Source organism: Rhinoderma darwinii, chromosome 1 (genome assembly GCF_050947455.1).
Source record: "Rhinoderma darwinii isolate aRhiDar2 chromosome 1, aRhiDar2.hap1, whole genome shotgun sequence".
In the NCBI taxonomy this organism is placed as follows: domain Eukaryota; kingdom Metazoa; phylum Chordata; class Amphibia; order Anura; family Rhinodermatidae; genus Rhinoderma; species Rhinoderma darwinii.
Window position 1 is genome coordinate 366753478 of NC_134687.1, and position 19623 is coordinate 366773100.

At 39.8% G+C, this 19623-nt stretch overlaps 1 protein-coding gene across 4 annotated transcripts in view; it reads left to right on the plus strand.

Moving 5' to 3' along the window:
- RFX3 (regulatory factor X3) overlaps positions 1 to 19623 on the plus strand; it is a 258195-nt gene that overhangs the window by 159418 nt on the left and 79154 nt on the right. For all 4 annotated transcript variants that reach the window (XM_075827557.1, XM_075827576.1, XM_075827566.1 and 1 more), the window contains one exon: positions 17918 to 17992. In XM_075827557.1, the coding sequence (XP_075683672.1) occupies positions 17918 to 17992 (75 nt within the window). The remainder of the gene's footprint in view (positions 1 to 17917; positions 17993 to 19623) is intronic.

A 19623-nucleotide genomic window follows, 5' to 3' on the forward strand; every position in this document is an offset into this window, starting at 1 on the left:
ATAAATAGAAGATATTTATCTGTGCCGGTTTCTTTCATCCAATTTACTGCTCCTATTGTGCCCGGGATTAACAAGACTTTCATATTCTTCATGACTTGATAAATTAGGAGCATATGGAAGCATGTGTAGGAGCAACGGAGGAGTTGGAGGCACAGTACTCGTTATAGTGCAAATAGGTATCAGAACTGGAAATGGTGTGATCATTAGTGGGAAGATAGAAAAGGAGGTGTTTTAAAAGCTACAAAAAGAAGGGAGTGGTAGCAGAAGGAATAGCAAATGTATCTTAAAGGAACACTAAACCTAAAAATTAATAATAAAAGTAAAGAGGAGATTAAGTTGCTCCACTGTTTGTTAGTCTACTGGACCTTCTGCATGTTCCTGAAACAAGCAGTCTTGTAGAAATCCTGCAGAGAACACAGGGGTTAATTTCCTGCTGATCTCATCCATTTTCGGGTGGAAAACGGCTGAGGAGGGTGTGGGTCTTCACAATCTACATGTCATACTGCAGACAGGGAAGAGGCGGGCATCTCCTGCTGCAGCCAGTTGTTTGACAGACACAGGAAGAGGAGAAAGAGGGAGAAATTACTGATCACCTGAAACACATATATAAACACATAAATTAGGATTTCTCAGTATTAATTTCAACATAAGACAAAATAGGATCAAAGGAAAGCAGGAGAGGGCGAATAGCTGGAATTTTTTTATGCATTTATTATGTTTAGTCTTCCTTTGAAGGGTCAGTATGTAGGGCTTCTAGTTTTTTTTTATCTAGCCTTGAAGAATAAGAGGGCTTTTCAATTACATGTTTATTTAAAAAAAAAAAATAACATATCTTCCTTTCTGCGCCTACTGAACTGACTGCAATGATTATATGCAGCGGCGCTTCCTTCTGCCTAGTCTGCAATGTACGGCACAGCACACCCGTACATTGCGCAGGGATGATGTCCCCACTTCGGCTGTGTCAGATACTGACAGTGTGGCACAAACGCAGCAGGGACACCCTCTCTGTGCAATGTACATTGCACAGACTGGGAGGGAGAGTGGAAGTTATGTATGGAGTTTAGCACTGCTCCAATGTTTATAAAGCTCTCTTATTCTTCATGGCAAAATTAAAAAAAACAGTAGCCTGAAAAAGTACTTTAATACAATAGACAGTTACAAAACAGGCTGTATGGCAGGTCTGAAGTGACCCATTTTTATAAATTATTATTATTATTTTATTTTTTTTGCAAAATTCAAATGTGTATTCAATGTTGTAAGCAGATTAAAAACGTAACTGCTTGTTAAATGTGGCGCAATTCATCAGAAACTGCTTTCAGAACCTTCTGATGAGATCTGACTTTGGTACAGAATCATAAAATATTTTAGACAACCAAACATCTCATATAGCTTTAATACTAATAGACTTTTAGAGTTTATCTATGCATAATAATGAATGAACCTGTTCTTATGAAACCCAATACCTTATTATCCTGGTCAAAAAATCAACAACACTAGCCCTTTGTTCTCAGACTCTGTGCCCATAGCTAGGGACCCAAATCATGCCACTGTAGTGCTCACATCAGACTGTCTCCACAAAAGGGCCATATTACCAACACAGGAGTGCCACCTTGCAGCTTGCAGCCACATAGGAGTGTCAATTAATTAATTATCTTCAGTCACATAGCAGTGCCAACAGAGTAGCTATTGCTATAACAGTGCCCATACATTGCGCAGTTCTACCAAGAGCACAAGGCTATGTACACCGTTGAAGATAAAAAAAAAATTAAATAAAATAGTGTATGAGAGTGTTTTGTGCAACTTTGTAATGTATTTTTATTAAAAATGATTACTTTTCAGATACAGCTGCTTTGTATATTGTATACAGAGCAGCTGCATTGTGCGCTGAAACCTGAATCCGTCAGGTCTGCGGGACTGACAGGTTCAGTGTCAGCGGGTCCTGACATTAAATTTGATCCACCTGTTATCGATCACATCTAAGTTATGAATTTAGATGTGATCGATATTAGCTGGATCCTGCGTATCAGAGACAAGTAGGACCCACTTGTCAGAGACACGCAGGACCCGCTTTTACCGAATCCGTCAGTGCCGCTAACCTGACGGATACAGAGTTCAGCACAGGATACAGCTGTTCTGTATCCAGGATACATACAAGCTGTATCTCCAAAAAGAATATAAATTTTTTTTTTCATAAAAATACATCACAAATTTACTCAAAACACTCTCATACACTATATTCTATAATCGTTTTCCGAGGTTTCCATAGCCTTTAACAATGTATTATCTTTTGTTCTTACTAGGTTAGATGTAATTGTATAAATTGAACAATAAAATGATTCATCCGACCATGAATTGTACAATAACAGCTCTTTCTTCCACGCTATCTTGATCACTTTCTCTTACATCACATTTTATTCAAGCTTTTCACCTTTATGCCTGAGATATACTTAATTGGAACATTTTCTACATACTATTAAATTATATAGAAATCTCCAAATGATCTAGATCGCTTGCAACCCATCACGCTCTAATACTGCATTTCCTTTTTTTCCTGTACAGCAGAAGGTTAAATAAAGGATTATTTGATGTAAAAGGTCACACTCCCAATTGATACTGAAATGAAATGAATCATGTTGTTGGTATAATGAAAAATAACTTTAATAGATGAATTCATCACTGAATAAATATTCCAACTTTTTACCCTGGAACCTAATTATGCTAAGGTTTAGCTCGAAATGTTCTTGCATCTTTTTTTATCTGTTATTATTTTACCAGTCTATGCTCTTGAAAGTTTACATTTGCTCAAGCAATAAAATTTGCCACCTTTCAACTTCTAAAAACGAACTTACTATATTTTGGTTGCTATAGTATTCTCTTAAGAGAGAAAGAGTTTTTCTCCTAGGAAGATCTCAAAGCGGGTGTCCATCTTCAAAGTTTATCTATAGGTTAAATCTCCATAAAAAGTTGAGTAACTTTGTGAATAGCTTGCATTACTTATATTACACTGGTACAGAGTTACAGAATATAGCTTAGTACAAAGCTATAGTCACAAATCTAATGCTAATGGAAACAGTCAGCAAGTTTGTCGGACATCTAATAATACCGTGGGTCAGTTAGGCGTTCCTACATCAGATTTCCTGTATCAGAGCCAGCAAGGAAAGTTAGGAAATTTCCATTTTTATGCATCAGAATTGTGAATACAGTCCTGGACTATAGTTCAGACTGTGACTGAGGGTCAGTACAATATAAGCAATGTGTTTACAAAGTTGGGTGACAAGCACTGTGGATGGTGTAATGGCAACCAGTAGTGGTTGTAGCTGACCTGACCATAACAATACAGAAATGACTATAGAATATTAAAAGACCTCACATAAAAGGCAGTCAGTGGTTTATACGCTTAGGTAATTATGTAATTATATTATTTTACCTTTTAATATAGCAAATTTTACAACATATAAAAAATACATGATTACACTTTTTCATATCTCTTTTTTTTTCCAGGGGATTACGGCTGGGGCCTTATTCTCTTTCTAATCAATCGCTATTTCTCTTCTTGCCCAAAAAAAAAGGGCCTTCAGAATAGTCAATTTTGTTTGAGTATTTCCTCCAATCCCTTCATCAAACCCCAAAATACAATTTGTAATATCTAATTGTACTGGTACTTAGGAGCAGATAGATACAAATTTTTATTATTTGAAGTTTTGGACATTACTAAAACATATAAATCATATCAGCTCATATTCTTAAACATCTAGGACAACTAGCCAAGGGCCCCGTAGAAAACATGCTCATGATCTTTGGCCTATAATATAACATATGTATTAAATATCAATTTGAGACTCTATCCCCCCCCCCCTTTTTTATCACCTTTGGAACCAATTTTAATGTTCTTATCAATTGATCTTCTTTTGGATCATCCACCTCCATTTCCATTCGAACACATTTTTTTTTATATGCTTGCTAGAGCGAGATATTTAATCCGGGGGGGGGGGGGGACGACTCCCTTTTAAACTCTACTGAGTTCATCTGTTTTTTCACCGCATGTCTTAGCTGTGTATAGTAGGAAAAACATTTTTTTATCTTTGTGAAACTCCTCCGTGAGCCCGTTCCATACTTCCCCTACCTGACTTATTGGATAAGTCAAATGTCGGGAGGGGATTAATACCTCATACTCTATTTTATTAGTTATTACAATCCCCAAATATTTAAAATAAGTAGAGTATGGCATCAAATGGTTGTCCCCTATATTCACTTCACTTCCTTTAGCAACAAAAGGGCGGATTTACCCCAATTTATTTTTATCCCAGGGTAGCGACCAAAACCCTCTATAATATGAATAACCTTATGTATTGATTCATTTATTTAACCAAGTAACGAGTATATAGTCCACATACATTATCATCTTTTACGCAAAGCACTGAATGTCCCTTCTATTACTTATGGCATGGGCCATAACTCTTTCATTATGATATTAGGGTCCCTTGTACAGAGGTGTAGCTAGGTTCTCCTGCACCCGGGGCAAAGATTCAGATTGGCGCCCCCACTCCAACTTATTTCCCGACATCTCCCTCCCCCTCGCCATGTTTTCTTTCCCTACCAATCAATGAGGTGTAATTTTTTTTCACAATTTTTTTAATGTAACTCGAGTATAATAGCATTTCTACATTTTACAAGCGATATAGTTCTATAATGTAATTAACATAAAAATAAATTAAAAGAAAATAAGTTAGAGGCCACACAGCCCCCTGTAGATAGCGCCACACACAGCCCCCCTTGTAGATAGTGCCACACAGCCCCCCTTGTAGATAGTGCCACACAGCCCCCCTTGTAGATAGTGCCACACACAGCCCGCTGCCCCTTTGTAAATAGCGCCACACTCCCCCCCCCCTTGTAAATAGTGCCACATTCCCCCCCTTTTAAATAGCGCCACACTCCCCCCCCCCCCATTGTACTTAGCGCCACACTGTGAACAGACCGGTGAGCGGTAGCCTACTGCTACCACTCTCCGCTCTGCCTGGTGTGACTTACCGGATGAGCCGAGGAGGTCATGCGGCGCAGGCAGCGGCGGAGTTCCTTCTGACTAGGGTTGGTGACAGCCAGGGCCGGCTTTAGCTTGGATGGCGCCCTGTGTGGGACTCTCTATTGCCGCCCCCTACACAAACCAAAAATTAACCACATATATGGACACACTGGAACATATATACTGTACATACATAGAGACACAGATATTTAGACATACAGGCAAATATACATACACACATCTGGATTACATACATACAGGTAAATATATAGACGTACAGACACATATACGCACACACCGGCAGATAAATACACAGTCAGGGACATATACAAATACATAAAAGGCACAAATATAGAAGCACAAGACACATTCACAAACAGACCCATATATACCCACACAGGCACATATGTACACAGCACAGATAATGTAGTAGCTGTTACCTGCAGTCCTATGTAACACCACAGATAACACAGTGATAACTCTATGAGTACAGATAATGTAGTAGATGTTACCTGCAGTCCTATGTAACACCACAGATAATACACAGTGATAACTCTCTGAGTACAGATAATGTAGTAGATGTTACCTGCAGTCCTATGTAACATCACAGATAACACAGTGATAACTCTCTAAATACAGATAGTAGTGTTACCTGCAGTCCTATGTAACACCACAGATAACACATTGTGCTAAATTACAATCTCAGCTCTGCTACACAGTACAGATAATGTGGCAGACGTTACCTGCAGTCCTATGTAACACCACAGATAACACAGTGATAACTCTCTGAGTACAGATAATGTAGTAGATGTAAGAGACAAACACATGCAGAGACACAGACACACACACACACACACACACACACTAACATATACACACACACAAACACAGAGACACACATTACACACACAGACACTCACCATGTTTCCTTGCTGACAGGTCAGGACGGGCTGTGTGTGGGCGGAGCTTCCTCCTCTGCTTCTCGGCAGAGCACAGAGTAGAGGCAGAGCTGGAAGGCTGCAGCACGGGAGTGGACCTGCCCCTGACCTGAGTCATCTGACCTCATGTCACTGACGTGAGGTCAGGTGACTGGACTGGTCCACTCCCTGGCCGTCACAGACCCAAGTCAGAACGCCGTAATGTCCTGGCTCTTCCTAAGCTGCTGCAGGTGTCCCACATACGGGGCGCCTATCAGCAGCGATCAGCTGCTCTTTGCGCCCCCCCCCCCAGGGTTGCGCCCGGGGCACATGCCCCGCCTGCCCCCCTCCTAGCTACGCCCCTGCCTTGTAATTAAAACAGCCGTTGTCCTAATTGCTTCCACAGATGGATTTGGCCTTTGCCCAGCAGCTAATTTTGTCATCCATTTTGGGGGCGTATCCCCCACTTGAAACATGTTTTGTTTTTTAAAATTTAGTTGGTTCTGAGCTTTTTTAAAAAGCACCAACCTCAATTCTTCTTGTGCTACAACCCAGCTTATTCTCCTTTGAAGGACTATTTTTATATATATCGCCTCTTTATTTTGTACCCCAAACGATAGTGTCTCTATTTGTATTCTGGATTGTTTTTTAAATGTAAATAATATACCTCGTATAACAGCTTTAGAATTATCCAAGACTGTTTCTATATTACATGATGGATATTAATTTTGAACAGTTTTCCATCTCTACCCCCAAATCATTCTTATCCTTTATCAGCGTAAGCCGAGAAGGGTTAATCTTTAAAAACCCATCAAGTATAATGGGAACATAGTCAGACAAACTTCTAGGGCCATGTTTCACATTATTAAATCGATGTATTGCCAGCTCATTACATAGAGTAAAATCTTTCCTCGACATTGAATTATAACATTGAGAAAAGCAAGAATACGCTTTTGTTTTTTTGAGGTTTCTCAGTCTCCATACACCTGTCCACTTCAATTTCGCCAAAAATGTTGCCATTGACATTGGATATTTGTTCTGCCTTAGGCCATTTATCTAATTGCATAACTTGAAGGTGATAGTGAAAGCAAGTATACTGTTATCAAAATACAACTAAGACCAACTAAGACCATCCAAAAATACAGTGGAGGCAAGTTGATCTACCTTGGGTTTCAATTCTTGCATCCAACAGTTGAAATCTAATCCTTTCGAGCACAAGAATTGACGCCCCCCCCAGTATAATTGGAGTCTAATGAATGGTATAACTCCTCTACCCATCACTTCAAGAACAGATATGTGGAGTTGTCTCTAAAATGGCTTTCCTGTAATAATACCACAGCTGGGGTCTCAATCGAAATAAAAAATTAGCCAACCTTTTTACCTGATCCTTTAAACCCCTTATATTCCCTCAAAATATTTTAACCATCTAAAAAGAAATAAAAACATACAACAAATGATCCTATTATTTCCTCTAGAGGGAGCCTCTCATCAAATAACTTTTGCATGCTCTGCCACAGACATAAAGTCCCTTCACCACGCGTTCCACCCCCCCCCCCCTCCCTCACTATTTCAACAATGAAGAGTGTCTCTACCATAAAGCCCTTCTTAGTAATGATTATAGTGTATTGAACACAGCTCGGCTTCTTTCATTATTTTCTTTAAATCTATTTAGTGATTTTAGGTACTAGTGTTGCTTTAGACTGGGGTTACAGATTTCATGTAATTCTATAAAGTGAAGATTATGTGACTTGCATGTGAATATATTCCCGTAAATTTTTTCAGCCCATGCAGTCAGATCAAAGTCAACTGTACATGCAACTGTCATGTTACAATATGGGAAAAGGAGTTGTGCAGATCTTTCAAATCACAGAAAAGTCAGCAACAGTGGCATGTAGATTGTGGTGTTATACGACTCAGGACCCAAGCACACTACCGTATTTTCATCTATCAGTAAATACTGTCCGTAAATACGGTTTCGTAGGCATCCGTAATTCATCCATATATACGGATTGGTATATACGGATCCGTAAAAAAAGGAGGGAGGCTGCAAATGATGTCATCAACTTGTTGCTTAGCAATGTTTCAGTTAATACGTACGGTTTACGGATGCACATCCGTAGCCGTCTGTATATACAGAAGCTCCCATAGACATCTATGGGAGCGTCTGTGCCATAATTATGGACAAGAATAGTACAGGTTCTATCATTTTTTTCAGCACGAACACCCATCCGTAAATTTACTGAAAGGTGTCCATGGCCAATAGAAATGAATGGGTCCGTAATTACTGATGAAAAATACAGTCGTGTGCATGGAGCCTGACTGTGTAAACCCAGTCTGGCACTTGTAAGAGGTCTGTGAGAAAGAAGTGACCTGACTTACATACTTAGAAGCATCCCCCCCCCCCCTCCACCGAACAGTGTTAATAGTGATATGGTCAACATTTGTTTTTTTATCAAACATTGCTGTCTTTTATTTATCACCATCAATTTGACAAAATTTGAGACTGACCATAAATACTGTAAAGGGTTAATCAGAGAGTGTGAGGGTTTAGACAAGTTTTAAGAAATGACCAACAACATGAACATGTTGCGTTTTTTTGTTTTTTTTAGTATGATGTATTTGAAATAATACAAGTTAATTCTGTTATATTTCTATGACGGAGACTTCAATCTTTCTAGTATTGAACCTATACTGTCCACGCTAGCAATAAAGCGCATACATAAGACAAAGTCAATTGTCTAGAAAAAGTCAGTCTTTATTAATACATACAAAAGAGACAAACTAATTTACCCCCAAAAATAAGAGAAAAATATCAGTAAATACATCCTGGGATAAGATCAGTCATGGCAACTTGTCAGGCAGTAGTAATGTATCTAAACAATCCCTCTCATTCCCCTCAGGGAGCTCCCCGAGAGCCATGCTCCGCAGCCATATGTGAGCATGATCTGTTTTACAACATGCTCACAATAGTTAATGCCATTTTTTTTTTTTACCAGTGTTGAACCCTTTCAAGCAGTCACCAAAGAGAGTTACCACATGAATATATATGTTGTGTCAGTTTTCATACAGCACAAATGAAATAAGTAGACTAATTTTGGCTCCGAAAAGGAATTATTTCCAAACCAATTACACATCATTCTGTCAGACCTTACTATAAAACTGATGATTTCTAATACATATACATTTATGCAAGACCTAAAAAGCACACGTTGACATTACCTTTCTAACTTCTGCATGTTTCATGATCACCGTCTAGTGAAGAAGTGATTATTTCTGCCAGGCTAAAAATAGTAGAAAGTATTCCGAGCAAGGCCTTACTGGCAGCATTTTAGTGTCAAGCCGCTAAGCATTGCAAAGCCTTGTCAAGCTTACAAAAAATGCTCTGTAACACTGTCCTATTTCCTTTTCCTTTCACTCTCAATGAGTTACCTGTCTGAAAACCTATTACTTTAGCCCACTCTCCTCTTCTCCTCCATGTCTGTTCTGTCAAAACACAAGGTAGTGTAAGCTGAGGCGAGGTGACACCGAGCATCATCTAGTAATGCTTCACAGACACCGCTCAGCCCTTTCATCACTTCCCACTTACTTACCGTAAATCCAGCTCCACGTTTTAAGTACTTCACGTGTCACTTGTGTTGATGTAATTCGGATAGATATTGGATATGTTGGGACAGAAGGTGCTGGAAATCGCCATACTATATGCTTCAAAAAACATACTACCTCACCTTCAAATGCCCGGTTGATAATTAATTTGCATATCCTCTTGTTAAAGTAATGGTTGTATTTTCTAACAAATAAGAAGGGTTATCATGTGCTGGTCACCATTTAAATCCAGCTAACTGACCATTTAAGGGGATATTGACTTATAATAATTACGACTTAGCTGAGGTGTCTTAAAGAGTACCTTCAATTATGCTAACATTATATAAAAAAAACGATTATATTGTCGCAGTATGCACAATAATCGTTTTTCTAAATGACTTGTATTAGCGATTCTGCTTCTAAGTACAGCATGGACTGTCTATAGACCGGGCTGCATAACTCTGCAGTGAGAGAGGGTGCGTCCTGCTCATCTCTATCACTCCCGTATCCAGAATGGCCGCCAGCACTGTAGGATTACATTACATTCTACAGCGCTGTCGGCCATTCTGGATGCGGGAGCCATGGAGACAGACCAAAACGTTCTGTCTTCTAATGCAGAGCTATGAGCGGCCAGCAGCACGAACTATAGACTGTCCGTGCTGTATTTAGAAACAGAATCGCACACTCCTGCACTATAAATGTTTTTCTATATAATGTCAGTATAATTGGAGGTACACTTTAAATGGTCACTAACTGTTCAACAAACTGTGCATCAATCAATAGTACAAGCAAATATAACAAACTTTGTAATTCATCTTATTAAAGAAAAATGCCTCTTTCTCCACTTATCAGACTCCTTTCCTCCCCCGCTTCCTCCTAAATGTATAGTCAGTCTAAATTTACTGCTAAGTCCATCTCCTCAAGACGAGATGGATTATCAGCTTACTGAAGCATCAGGTTATATGCTGCCCCTAGAAGTCTAGGAGAGGAGAAGGGAGCAGAGTGTGAGAGAGGCAAAGAGAAACACACAGACACTGCTGCAGCTTCTAGTAAGTGTTTTATCTCACCCCAGTGCTGGATTCACAGCTACACTGCTAATACCTACTGTATTATGTCCTCTGTGCTGCTGCAGCTGCTTCTATATATGTGATAGAGACAAGAGAGCAGTATTCTCCTCTTCTCTGTATGTTATGTATGGCAGAGATGATAGCAGTTAGGCTCCGCCCACTAGCTCAGGAAACACAGAATTAGAGATAGAGCTTGCAGAGGGGAAAACTGCTAAAAACAAATGCCATATACAAGTCTTATGATGGTCATATGATAGCTTATCCTAAAAGGTTACCTGAAAAATTAGGCATGCTTTAACCCCTTCGCGCTCAGGTCAGTAATAGTACGTCCTGCTAAGTAGAACGTTCGCGCTCAGGTCAGTACTATTACTGACCTGAGTAAACACGGCGCCATCTTTCCCCGGCGCATGTCTGAGCTGTGATACCTGCTGTTTCCGACAGCAGGCTATCACAGCTTAGTGTGCAGGGACCGATCGCGGTGGTCCCCGCCGATTAACCCCTTAGAAGCCGCGTTCAATAGCGATCGCGGCTTCTTAGGGGTTAAGCTGCCATCGCCGGCCTGCTACACGATAGCGGGCCGTGATGGCTACTATGGCAACCAGAATCCTAACAATGGACTCTGGCTACGCCATCGACGGAAGCCTAGTGGGTCCCGACAAAATCAGGACCCACTATGCTTGCTGTCAGCGAACAGCTGACAGCTCTAATACACTGCACTACGCATGTAGTGCAGTGTATTAGAATAGCGATCAGAGCCTCCTGCTCTCATGTCCCCTAGTGGGACAAAGTAAAAAAAGTGTGAAAAAGTAAAAAAAAGTTGTGTAAAAATAAGAAAATAAAAGATTTAAAAGTAATAAAAGTAAAAGTCCCCCTTTTTCCCTTATCAGTTCTTTATTATTAATAAAAATATATAAATAAACAAATAAACTATACATAATTGGTATTGCCGCGTCCGTAACGTCCTGAACTACAAAACGATGTCGTTATTTATCCCGCGCGGTGAACGCCGTAAGAGAAAATAATAATAAACCGTACCACAATCACAATTGTTTGGTCACTTCACCTCCCAAAAAATGGAATAAAAAGAGATCAAAAAGTCGCATGTACCTAAAAATGGTACTGATCGAAACTACAGTTCGTTACGCAAAAAATAAGTCCTCGCACGGCTTTCCTGATGGAAAAATAAAACAGTTATGGCTCTTAGAATAAGGTAACACAAAAAATAAATTATATTTTACAAAATGTATTTTATTGTGCAAACGCCATAAGACATAAAAAAAAACTATAAACATCTGGTATCGCCGTAATCGTATCGCCCCGCAGAATAAAGTGAATATGTCATTTATAGCGCACGGTGAACGCTGTAAAAAAAATTGAATAAAAAACAATAGTAAAATTGCTGTTTTTTTAGTCACCACGCCACCTAAAAATAGAATAAAAACTGATCAAAAAGCCGCATGCACCCCAAGAAAACTACAATGGATTCCTCAAGGGGTCTAGTTTCCAAAAAGGGGTCACTTTTGGGGGGTTTCCACTGTTTTAGCACCACAAGACCTCTTCAAACCGGACATGGTGCCTAATAAATTAAATTAAATTAATTAAATGTCACCTCTACTTTGCTCTAAATTCCTGTGAAACGCCTAAAGGGTTAATAAACTTTTTAAATGCTGTTGTGAATACTTTGAGGGGTCTAGTTTCTGAAATGGGGTGTTTGATAAGGGTGTCTAATATATGGGCCCCTCAAAGCAACTTCAGAACTGAGCTGGAAACTAAAAAATAAAATAAAAATGAGGCAATACTTCGCTTCTTACATTATACTGATAATGAGCCGTGCCCACCCCGAGATGACCCCAGTTTTGACCGTTTGTATAAACGGAGACCCCTATTAGACCGTTCCAGTGCCCGGTTTTCCCAAGCATACACCCCAGAGAAGTGTATTTCTAATGATGAGTCCTTGGTACATTTTAAAGGGAGGCTTCAATTCCGCCAGTACCTGCCGGGTAAGAGGGCAAGGTATGGCGTGAAGATGTATAAGCTGTGCGAGAGTGCATCAGGGTATACCTACAAATTTAGGATATATGAAGGGAAGGACACCAGTTCTCAGCCCCCAGAATGTCCCCCCTTACTGGGAGTTAATACAAAAATTGTGTGGGATTTGGTGCACCCACTGCTGGACCAGGGTTACCACCTCTACCTGGATAATTTTTATACCAGCGTCCCACTCTTCAACTGCCTCGCTTCCAGAAGTCCTGCGGCATGCGGCACTGCTAGAAGAAACCTGAGAGGCCTCCCTACGACTCTGCTTGGGCAAACACTCAGAAGGGGTGAGAGCAGGGCACAATCTAGCAGCAACATATTGTGTGTCAAGTACAAGACCAGGGAGATGCCACACCAGTACCCATGTACCTGTACGAGGTACCAGTACAGGGACCCCCAAACTAGACTGCATCCTGGACTACAATAGGTACATGGGAGGGGGTGGACTTGTCAGATCAAGTCCTGAAGCCTTACAGTACTTCTGGAAGCGGGGCCACAGGCATCATACCAGGGCAACACTTTTTAGGAGAAGTTCCCCAAACTGGCAAGAAGGGAAAAAGTCAAAAGAGGTGCAGAGTCTGCTATAAGAGGGGGATAAGGAAGGACACAATATATCAATGTGACGCGTGTCCCGAAAAACCAGAGCTCTGTATGAAAGAGTGTTTTCAAATTTATCATCCATCCCTTTATTTTTAATTTACCCCAGTTTTACTCGCTCTGATCCACTTCGCACAGCTTACCCCTCCACATCTTTCCCCTCTGAGCCCTGCTGTGTGCCCAGGCAGCTGATAACAGCCACATGTAGGGTATTGCCGTACCCGGGAGAGCCAACATTACAGTTTATGGGGTGTAGGTCTCCGGTGGCACATGCTGGGCACAATATATCGGACACTGACATGGCATATATATAGAAAATTGCAAATCTCACTCTGCACCATCTGCTGCGCATTATCTTTTACACAATACCTGTGGGGTCAAAATGCTCACTACACCTCTAGATGAATTCCTTAAGGGGTGTCGTTTTTAAAACGGGGTCACTTCTCGGGGGTTTCAACTGTACTGATACCTCAGGGGCTTCTGCACACACGACTTAGCACCAGAAAATTCCCAGTAGGCCACATGGTGGTCCTTTCCTTCTGAGCCCTCCCATGGGCCCAAACGGCAGTTTATCACCACAAATAGGGTATTGCCACACTCAGGACAAATTGGGCAACAAAATGCGGTATTTTATTCCTTGTGAAAATAAGAAATTTTGAGCCAAAACTACCTCTTATTGGAAAAAATATTTTTTTTTTTAATTCACAGCCCAATTCAAATAAATTCTGTGAAAAAACTGTGGGGTCTAAATGGTCACAACACCCATAAATAAATTCTTTGAGGGGTGTAGTTTCCAAAATGGGGTGACTTCTGGTGGGTTTCCATTGCTTTGATACCTTTGGGGCTCTGCAAATGCGACATGGCACCCGAAAACCAATCCAGCAAAATCTGGGCTCCAAAGAACACATAGCGCTCCTTTCCTTCTGAGGCCTCCCATGGGCCCAAACGGCAGTTTATCACCACAAATGGGGTATTGCCGCACTCAGGACAAATTGGGCAACAAATTGGGGTATTTTATTCCTTGTGAAAATAAGAAATTTTGAGCCAAAACTACCTCTTATTGGAAAAAAATTCATTTTTTTGAATTCACAGCCCAATTCAAATAAATTCTGTGAAAAAACTGTGGAGTCTAAATGGTCACAACACCCATAAATGAATTCCTTGAGGGGTGTAGTTTCCAAAATGGGGTCACTTCTGGTGGGTTTCCATTGCTTTGATACCTTTGGGGCTCTGCAAATGCGACATGGCACCCGAAAACCAATCCAGCAAAATCTCTGCTCCAAAGAACACATAGCGCTCCTTTCCTTCTAATACCTCCCATGGGCCCAAACGGCAGTTTATGGCCACAAATAGGGTATTGCCGCACTCAGGACAAATTTGGCAACAAAATGGGGTATTTTATTCGTTGTGAAAATAAGACATTTTGAGCCAAAACTACATCTTATTGGAAAAAAGTTTTTCTTTTTAAATTCACAGCCCAATTCAAATAAGTTCTGTGAAAAAACTGTGGGGTCTAAATGGTCACAACACCCATAAATAAATTCCTTGAGGGGTTTTGTTTCCAAAATGGGGTCACTTTTGGTGGGTTTCCATTGCTTTGATACCTCTGAGGCTCTGCAAATGCGACATGGCACCCGAAAACCAATACAGCAAAATCTGGACTCCAACAAACACATAGCGCTCCTTTCCTTCTGAGGCCTCCCATGGGCCCAAACGGCAGTTTATCACCACAAATGGGGTATTGCCGCACTCAGGACAAATTGGGCAACAAATTGGGGTATTTTATTCCTTGTGAAAATAAGAAATTTTGAGCCAAAACTACCTCTTATTGGAAAAAATTTCATTTTTTTGAATTCACAGCCCAATTCAAATAAATTCTGTGAAAAAACTGTGGAGTCTAAATGGTCACAACATCCTTAAATGAATTCCTTGAGGGGTGTAGTTTCCAAAATGGGGTCACTTCTGGTGGGTTTCCATTGCTTTGATACCTTTGGGGCTCTGCAAATGCGACATGGCACCCGAAAACCAATCCAGCAAAATCTCTGCTCCAAAGAACACATAGCGCTCCTTTCCTTCTAATACCTCCCATGGGCCCAAACGGCAGTTTATGGCCACAAATAGGGTATTGCCGCACTCAGGACAAATTTGGCAACAAAATGGGGTATTTTATTCGTTGTGAAAATAAGACATTTTGAGCCAAAACTACATCTTATTGGAAAAAAGTTTTTCTTTTTAAATTCACAGCCCAATTCAAATAAGTTCTGTGAAAAAACTGTGGGGTCTAAATGGTCACAACACCCATAAATAAATTCCTTGAGGGGTTTTGTTTCCAAAATGGGGTCACTTTTGGTGGGTTTCCATTGCTTTGATACCTCTGAGGCTCTGCAAATGCGACATGGCACCCGAAAACCAATACAGCAAAATCTGGACTCCAACAAACACATAGCGCTCCTTTCATTCTGAGGCCTCCCATGGGCCCAAACGGCAGTTTATCACCACAAATGGGGTATTGCCGCACTCAGGACAAATTGGGCAACAAAATGGGGCATTTTGTTCCCTGTGAAAATAAGAAATTCTGATCAAAAATGACATCTTATTGGAAAAATTGTCATTCTTTTAATTTCACAGCCCAATTCAAATACGCGCTGTGAAAAAACTACGGGGTCAAAATGGTAACAATAACCATAAATTAATTCCTTGAGGGGTGCAGTTTCCAAAATGGGGTCAGTTTTGGGGGATTCCTACTGTTTTGGCACCTCAACACCTCTCCAAACCTGGCATGCTGCCTAAAATATATGGTAATAAAAAAGCACCACCAAAATGCACTAGGTGCTTCTTTGCTTCTGGGGCTTGTGTTTTATTCCACGAGCGCACTAGAGCCACATGTGGGACATTTCTAAAAACTGAAGAATCTGGACAATACATATTTAGTTGTGTTTCTCTGGTAAAACCTTCTTTGTTACAGAAAAAAAATAGAATAAAATTGAAATTCAGAAATAAAAACGAAATTTGCAAATTTCACCTCCACTTTGCTTTAATTCCTGTGAAATGCCTGAAGGGTTAAAAAACTTTCTAAATGCTGTTTTGAATACTTTGAGGGGTCTAGTTTTTAAAATGGGGTGCTTTATGGGGGTTTCTAATACATAGGCCCCTCAAAGCCACTTCAGAACTGAACAGGTACCTTAAAAAAAAGGCTTTTGAAATTTTCTTAAAAATATGAGAAATTGCTGTTTATGTTCTAAGCCTTGTAACGTCCAAGAAAAATAAAATAATGTTCTAAAAACGATGCTAATCTAAAGTAGACATATGTGAAATGTGAACTAGTAACTATTTTGGGTGGTATAACCGTCTGTTTTTCAAGCAGATGCATTTAAATTCTGAAAAATGCTATTTTTTCTAAATTTTCTCTAAATTTTGCAATTTTTCTCAAATAAAGACTGAATATATCGACCAAATTTTACCACGAACATGAAGCCCAAAGTGTCACGAGAAAACAATCTCGGAATCGCTTGCATAGGTTTAAGCATTCCGACGTTATTACCACATAAAGTGAAATATGTCAGATTTGAAAAATGGGCTCTGAGCCTTAAGGCCCAAACTAGGCTGCGTCCTTAAGGGGTTAAATAGTCTATCCAGTTTAGCCTCTGAGTGCTGGGCTACTTAGAGCCTATACCTGCTACTGGATAATTTTGGATAGACTATAACAAAATATAAGCAGCAAATATGCTAGAACTAAGTCCTATTTACTAAAAGCTCAACTTCACTTTAAAAACGTTTCGCAGTTACTTCACTTTTTCGTTTTTGTGAATATGTCCTTCTTCACATTGTAGAATGGGTGAAAACCAGCGCTCAGAGTGCTTGCCTTGTTATATGGTGACTTTTTTAACTCTACTTTTTGTATCACATTGAACACCTTGCATTGTGTGTCAAGAAGTTACAATAAGCAAAAAGGATCAAATTGTCCTTATTGTTTCTAGAGAACTTTCTTTAATTATCTTGAATATTGTTTCAGCCAATCAAAAGGCCGTCGCTGATTGTGTATAGGAAATAAATGCACCTTTAGTAGAAAAATATTGTTAACCCCCTTCTAGTTATTTTGCCCCACCACTTGATATTCAGCGTTCTTCCTATTCCAGTATAGGCAAGACTTTTAGCACTGTTCACATTTATCTAGAAAGTACTGAAATTCTCGGTGTCGATCAATACAGACCACTGTGCATTTTTGCTATAGTTCATGTAAGCTTCCAGAGCCCTGCTGAATATCTTGAATGGTGGGGTAATTTACTAGGGACCCAGGTTCCAATGAGCATAATTGGGAATCATAACCAAGTGAACCCTGCAGGACCCCATTTCTTAGGCATGTCATGTAGGGTTTACCTGTAGTAAAAGCATTGTGGGTAAACTGTTCATAGAAAGCCAACCCTTTGTTAAAGTAAACTTCACTAGATGTCCTGCTTTATTTCTCTTTCTCGTTTATGTAATCTGGTTATGGTTTTATTTCTGTTATTGGGGGCTCCTACTTTCTTTGATTTGGTGGTGGGTGCTGGGGTAATAAAATGCATGTTATTTTCCTTTTTGTTTCTTTGTATTCGTGGAGAGCGATTCATTAATGTTTTTGATAAAATGTCGGTCAATGATGCTTTTGCTTTTTAATGCTATCTTGTCTTGAGCCTGTTTTCAATGACCTCTATTATCAGATTGAAATGGCGATTGAGACACTGCAAAAGTCTGACGGCCTTTCAAGTCACAGAAGCTCTCTACTCAACAGCCATGTAAGTCCCTACTTTTAATATACTCTTTTTTTCTGCATGTCTTTTACTAGTTTTTTTTCTTTGTCTTGAAAGCACAAGTTCCTTTTTAATAAAAGAGAATAATTTTAACTAAAAGATGGCAGTGCCCATTTGCCGCCTGTCTGTATCTTGGTCATCTTTGTAATTCCCACCACTGATTTATCATGTTCATGGGACTTATGCTTTCATGACCTCTTCTAAAATCATTAAAAAACACTTATTTTCTATTATTTTGTGTATATCCGGTTACTGTGCTTAGAGCACTGCATGCTGGCTTTACTTAGTTCACATTGTGTATGATATGCTATGCACTTTATGCACAAACTGTACGTCATTGCTCTATCCATCGGCCCAAACTTCCACAAGAGAGGACTAGAAAACATTGAATACACAAAGCCCTTGAAGCCAATGTTTCATTATTTCCCATACGAGTATGCGGAGAGTCTATGACCACAAATGAGTTCTATGGAAAATTAAACCAGCAAATTAGATGGCACAATTGCTGCTCAGGATGACATGCCACCCCCTGGACTTTCCAATTATGCGTCTGATATCACAAGGCTACTGACATAAATCTTGAAAGCCTGTCATTGTACACTGGATAAATGTGTCCTTTTTGATATGATCAGTTAAGTCAATGTAACTTCGGAGGCTCCATATGATGTCACACCACAAATTATATTGGATTTGATGAAATGCGTGCTTTCTCTTGTTAAATTGTATCCATCATTAGAATGAAACAGTCATTATTTTGGCTGAAAGTCCTCACGTCGTCTTTTTATATTATAGAATATTGCTTGGTTTTGGTGAACTTTTACGCTACAATATTATATCACAATGTATTGGAAAGTAGGTCAGTGCCACACCAACTGTAAGTGTTAATAGAGGGACTTTGCTGCCCCTTATAAAATTTGTGCACTTTCGGGATATCCTATACTGAAGCAACATGTGGCATGAATGAATCACCTGTAAAATAAATCATTTTCATTTTTTTGGGTGTTGAATTAGTAAATGTTTTATCTACACTGGGCTGCATTAATAAGCTGTTTGTCTGGGGTGAATGCTTAAGAAAAATAACCTTGTCATATTGTAGTAGAGGTCCCAGTAATAATATTGAGGTTTTTTTGTACATCGAATTAATTGAATTCAGTGCTCCCTAAAGCGATGTTCAGGCTTAAAGGGGTTCTCCCATCTGATACATATATGGCATAGCCACGGGATATGCCATAAATATCTTTAAGGTTGGGTTCCAACTCGTGTTCCCCAACAAGTGGCTGCTGCTGGCAGCGGCAGATACTGTTGTGCACTAGCCGCAACAGGGATGTCTTAGCATTACAAGAATTTGGTACTAGGGATATGGCATATAACGCTAAGGTGGATGCCATAAAACTGGGTCATTTCGTTAACAGGCATTTTCCCCTTCAACATTCAGTGTGACTCAATGCCATTGTGGCTTGCAACCTCCAAAAGGTTGTAGCCCTTTGTTATGGTTCAAAGGAAGCTTAGGCATTTTCTTGGCATTCTAGTATTCATGGTTACGTTCAAACATCACAAGTGGTTGCTGTATGTTGTATTATCCAGACTAATTATTTCACCAATTAGTTTCCAACAAG